This window comes from Corythoichthys intestinalis, chromosome 6, assembly GCF_030265065.1.
Source record: "Corythoichthys intestinalis isolate RoL2023-P3 chromosome 6, ASM3026506v1, whole genome shotgun sequence".
In the NCBI taxonomy this organism is placed as follows: Eukaryota; Metazoa; Chordata; class Actinopteri; order Syngnathiformes; family Syngnathidae; genus Corythoichthys; species Corythoichthys intestinalis.
Genome location: NC_080400.1, coordinates 46,530,361 through 46,535,773, shown reverse-complemented (window position 1 = coordinate 46,535,773; position 5,413 = coordinate 46,530,361). Strand labels below are relative to the sequence as shown.

The 5,413-nt window shown below is 38.5% G+C and overlaps 1 protein-coding gene across 1 annotated transcript; it reads right to left on the bottom strand.

Moving 5' to 3' along the window:
- Positions 1-205: 205 nt before the first annotated feature.
- si:dkey-243k1.3 (endonuclease domain-containing 1 protein-like) lies at positions 206-5,126 on the bottom strand. Its single transcript, XM_057838165.1, has 5 exons — positions 5,049-5,126; positions 4,857-4,957; positions 4,381-4,495; positions 2,365-2,521; positions 206-642 (listed from the first exon to the last, which is right to left on the bottom strand). Exons 1-5 carry the CDS (start codon positions 5,124-5,126, stop codon positions 251-253), a joined length of 843 nt encoding a protein of 280 aa, XP_057694148.1. The 3' UTR covers positions 206-250.
- Positions 5,127-5,413: the final 287 nt, after the last annotated feature.

Below are 5,413 nucleotides of genomic sequence, written 5' to 3'. Positions count from 1 at the left end.
GGCTACTGCCATAAATACGAATATGTATCGCTTTAATGATATTGCACTATGGCAAAAATGTGTCAATACAACACAGTTACTGTACATAGAAACAGATTATGTTGTATCTTGTATGCTCTTTATTTTTTGTTAGTAGTAAATTGCTGAACAGCCGCAATGCTGTGAAAGGGAATGATTTTACCCCTTTATTAAAATATGCCTTTATAATTATTTTTCTGAGTATATATCTTCGAGAAATGAAAAATGTATATCAAATGGTGCAGCTACTGTGGAAAAGCTCTCCAACTGGTTGATTTGAGAATTGCTGCAGAAATTCACCAAGATCATCCAGAGAGAATTTCTCCACCCAGTTGTCCTCTGTGTTTCTAGCTGCAGCGGCTCCCCTCTGAATGGGTCTGTCATTGTTGTCAACACAGCAGTATGCATTCCACAGGTAGTCTGGGATGTTGACACGTCTCACATTGTTCTTGACAATCCAGTTGTCCACGGAAGGAACTGCACCAACTAAAACATAGGCCTTAGAACACTTTTCGCGGAAAAGATCATTAAGCTGAGACTCGTGGATTCTCCATGCATTCTGGTTCAGTTTGGGGTTCTGAGGAACCACATTGGTGAGGGTGAAAGTGGAGTTGCGTCCAGGAACTGTCGAGAAATTGAGAGGAATTAAAAAGTGGGATCAGTGCATGCCGAGAAAACAATGACCACATTTTTCAAATATGTTAGCCTTTATTTTGAGACATTGAGCCCAATTTAATGCATTCGCCCGCTGTACTGGCATTGATTTTCACTCTTTTTCCAAAAATATGAATAATTATTTGATGAATGTTAAGTATCCATTTGTCTGAATATGAGGATGGATGATGTGCCCTGCAACTGACTGTTGCAGGCTATTCAAGATGATGGATGGATTGGATTGCTTCACTTTTTTCACAACTTGTTTTGTTAAAGCCTTACAAAGTGGAATAATGTAATATATTTTCTCCAAATTTTTTTCAATTTGGGTGGAGGGATCACCTAAGTATTTATAGCATTTGACACGAAGCTCAAATGTGAGCTAAGATGCATTATGCTTTTAGTAATCATCTTTGAAGATTTCTATAACTTATTTGTTGTCTACCAGTGGTAAACAGTTGAAAGGAGAGTGATTGGCCATACCATACCATACTGTACCGTACCGTACCGTACCGTACCGTACCATACCATACCATACCATACCATAACATATTTTTCAGACTATAAATTGCACCTGAATATAGTCGTAGACCCAGCCAAGCTAAGAAAAAAGGGCAATTCATAGTCTTTAAAATATGGTATATAAGGTAAGGACACTGTATCTTAGAGCACAAAGTAAGCTGTAAGCATGACGTCAAAAGAATTGTCTGTAGACTTCCGAGACAGGATGAAAATCTGCCCACAAATGCTTATGGTTAAATTTTGACATGTTTGACCAAAAGCACATAGCCAAAACAACGAAAGAGTGGCTATCAGGAAAACTATGATGTCCTTGGGTCACCAGAGTTCACATTGATGCTCCCAAGGAGAACCAAGCAGGGTGAGGCAGCATTTAGTTATTATGCTCCTCACCTCTGGAACAAGTTACCCGAACGTCTGAAGTATGCTCAAACTGTTAGCTCTTTTGAATCAGGGCTAAAAACGTTTTTGTTTAGTAATGCATATCCATAACTGTCTATATATTTCAATCTACCTGCTTTCTATTCCTCTTGTGCTTATCTCCATTGCTGATTTCAATTATTATTAGTAGTAGTAGTTTTATTTTTATTTTATTTTTATTTATTTTTATTCTGTGATTAAATGCGATCTTTTGTCTTGGTTTTTACGTTGTGTTGATTTAAATGTGATTTTTATGATCTTCATGTGATGTAAAGCACTTTGAATTGCCTTGTGTTGAATTGTGCTATATAAATAAATTTGCCTTGCCTTGCATTGCCTTGCCTCCCACAACTTGACAAGAGCCTAGGGGGAATTTGTGAAACTGCCCAATAACATGTGCCAAATGTGTTATATATTTAATAAGAAATTTATTAAAAAGTTATTGCGCAAAGGCTGTGAATACTTACTGTAAGTTTACATCATGTGGTAGTTTTTGTTTTTCATAAAATTGGGACGAGGTCGATCTCATTATTGGGTGACCTGTCCACAATTTTCAGTGAAAACAATTATTTCATTTTTGGCTCAAGCTTTAACATAAAATATGGAAAAAGTGAAGTGCTATTGATATTTTCTGGATATTTTAATGTTCTGAATATGTTGTTGGTCAAACAGCTACGGGTGTCAATATTTTTCTATCTGAGCTAAAAAAAAAAAATGTGTTTCTATACTAAGTGGTACTGAAAGTTAGGTTACCGGCATGGTGCCCATTGGGGTTAAGGTGACCTCGGTCAAAGCCAGAATGTGTATAGTCTTCATTGAGAGCCTGTCTCGCTCCCAAGTAGATTCCAGGATGGTCTTTCCCCAGCCAATAACCGTCCTTCATCTCTGCTTGCCACGATTTATTGACCAGCTAGAAGAACATCAGAAAGTCAACTTTCAACAAACAAAACACTTCCAGAGAGACTTCTTTCCCCAAAGATGCCTTATTGTTGTAATGCATGAATCCAACAGAAGGTGGCGACAGAAAGTAGCGCAGCCGCTTAAAGAGCATACGACACGAGAAAAAAAAGTCTTAAATGGCATTATTATGTGAATTAGAATCATATTTTGAGACGATTCGACTATATACAACAATTTAGCAAAGCACAGATGACGAGAAATTAGTCTTTTAATCTGCCGGTTAGCCACGCCTACCATTATAGGGCATTAGCGTCCCCAACAGGTGGATGACGTCAGCGGTAGACTGGGCTCATTGGTTTTACTATTCAGCCCATTGAGGGGGAATTATTCAGAACGAGGAAAACGCGACAAAGAGAGCCGCAAAATGTCATTGTTTCAGTCTCTCTACTCCAATATTTTTACAGGATATTCTTTTTATCCAAGTATTTTTTCCCCAATAGCTATATAAATGGCTTGAGAAGGACCAGTCAGCCCGTCGAGGGGGAACTATTCACAACGAGGAAAACGCGACTAAGAGAGCGGCAAAATGTCATTGTTTCTGTATCTTTACATCAATATTTTTACAGGATATTCTTTTTATCCAAGTATTTTCCCCAATTGCTAAATAAATGGCATGGTCATGACAAATAACAGTCTTGTGCTGAATGGAATATGAAATAATAAAAATGCATTTATTCAGGAGGACATGGCAAAATTACTCCATAATGGTCAAAACTGTCGACTTCACCTTTACTGTCGCACCTCCCGAACGATATTTTATAACACCTAAATCGGACATATGTAATTTCCCTGGAGAATGTAAACAAACCAGAAGGCGTGACAGCTAGCCGACATGCTAACCCGAACCGAGTGATGCTTCAAAGTCTTCGAAGCGGAAAATCACACATAACAATCCTGGATTATTTGACATGACGACCCGGTTGTCGATTGTCTTCGCGGATCGGCAAACCGCCCGGCGGAGAGCAATTTACAGTTCGTTCCCCGGAGGAGGGTGGCTGGAGTTGTTGTGCAGCTAACGTGCTGCTGCTGATGAGCATTAGGAGAGCTTTTTACACGCCTATCAATGATCAAACGTAAGTAGTCCTTCATTTAAAGGAAGTTTGTAGTGTTTACTTTGTAATCGCTGTATTCGTATTTGACATAACACAAAACAAGATGTTTACTCACTTCCTCGTAAGTCCAATGGTCCCACAGTAAATATCTACGGTGAATGGGAACCTTTTGAAACTCCAAAAAGGCGCATACGCCTCTCCCTCATACAGAATGATTTTTCTGCAGCCATTTGGCTGGCGTGATGCGAAAAATAAACGTATTAATCCGCAAAATCAGCTGAATCCTTCGTCCTCATACACTGTAGCGTGAAGAGGACGTCTTCTACCGTACACGTCACAGCACCCTCCTCCTCAATGCAAGACCGAAGCCGGAAGTCACTCATTTTCACGGCGCAGGATTAAAAAAACTAAATAAAAATCGCTTCCACACACATCCAAGCAGCCCATATCATTCAGGGGCATAAAATACCGCGTGTATTATGAAATAAACATGCTTTTTCGTGTCACAGGCACTTAAAGGTTCTTGAGCAAATTTGCTATTCCCGAAATCTGTTATTATTGGTAACAGATTCATACTTTGATAATTACCTAATGGTATCCCTTTGGGTTGATAAGTACCAAAAAGTGCGTCTAACTTACAAAAGTACAGTAGTGGTGACTCCTGCATTATTGAGGTCTTGTTTTAAAAAAGTACATATTTTAAAAATAGTCTATAGTTATTTTTCAAAATAGTGCATAGTTATTCAGCTGTACTAACCTGAGGCTCAACAAACCACCTTCTCTCCCGGCCACCTCCATTGCTAGGCTCAAACACGTATGCTGAGTAAACTGCAATACGATGGTTTGTGTCATACAACGTGGCAAAGTGGTACCTGCAAGTGCAAAGAGATTCCTAAGTTTGTTGTTGTTTTTTGTCGTTGTTGTTGTGTTTTTACATACAACCACATACACACGGTTCCTGCATAGTATTATTTTGACACACTTGCATATGAATTTGAGCCTGGTGACAAAAAATACTGGACCCATTTTGACAATGGTTAACAGTTGTCTAGCATGTGACATGATTGCAAACAAATTTTCATGGGATAGAGTTGAACAAAATACAGTTAGGCATTCGCATCCACGTTCATAACCTTCAACCAAGTAATTTGTCTGGATACGCTGTCCCCCAAAATATGTCTATGTAGGGATTTTTCTTTCAAATGAAAGTTACTTTACAATTCCTTGTTTTACCGGTTGACAAATCGCTGACATAGACGTGCGGTGCCAGGTGTTGAAGCCCCCCATCTTGGTACTTTGCTTTTGTAAAAATACTTTAAGCATTCAGGCACATCCTGAGGAAAAACAATAAATAAATAAATAAATAATGCACAAACAAACAAACAGTGTTATAGTATTCTAATGAAATGTATACAAGTCACAAACCTCAAATTGTTCCACAAGGTCTGCATGAACAAAAAATAGAAGTGTCAGGAGAATGCACAGACTTCCAAAGGTTTCCATTTTGGGGTTCTAAGCGTTAAAAGAATAAAACATGAAGACATTTATTGCAAAATACAAATACTAAACTAATTCACAAACCGTTTTATTATCTGTTTTTTTTTTTTAAACTATACTGTTTGTGTGTGTGTGTATTTCCACTCACCACGCCTCACACCTGTCAGCTTCCACAGTGTGCTCTGAGGACGGGGAGAGCTTTACATATATATCGTTTCACTTCACCTTTCACCTTCTTTGCTAACTCTCTTTCTCTTAAATCCAGCAAACGTGAGGATATAGTATATCCAAAT

Bases quoted from the DNA above. Each gene is read 5' to 3' on its own strand.
- si:dkey-243k1.3 (XM_057838165.1), bottom strand. From the start codon at position 5,126: ATGGAAACCTTTGGAAGTCTGTGCATTCTCCTGACACTTCTATTTTTT. The intron at 2,522-4,380 runs GTTAGTACAGCT...ATGTTCTTCTAG, and splicing joins GGTGGTTTGTTGAGCCTCAG to CTGGTCAATAAATCGTGGCA. The intron at 643-2,364 runs GTAACCTAACTT...ATTTCTCGACAG, and splicing joins CCCCAATGGGCACCATGCCG to TTCCTGGACGCAACTCCACT.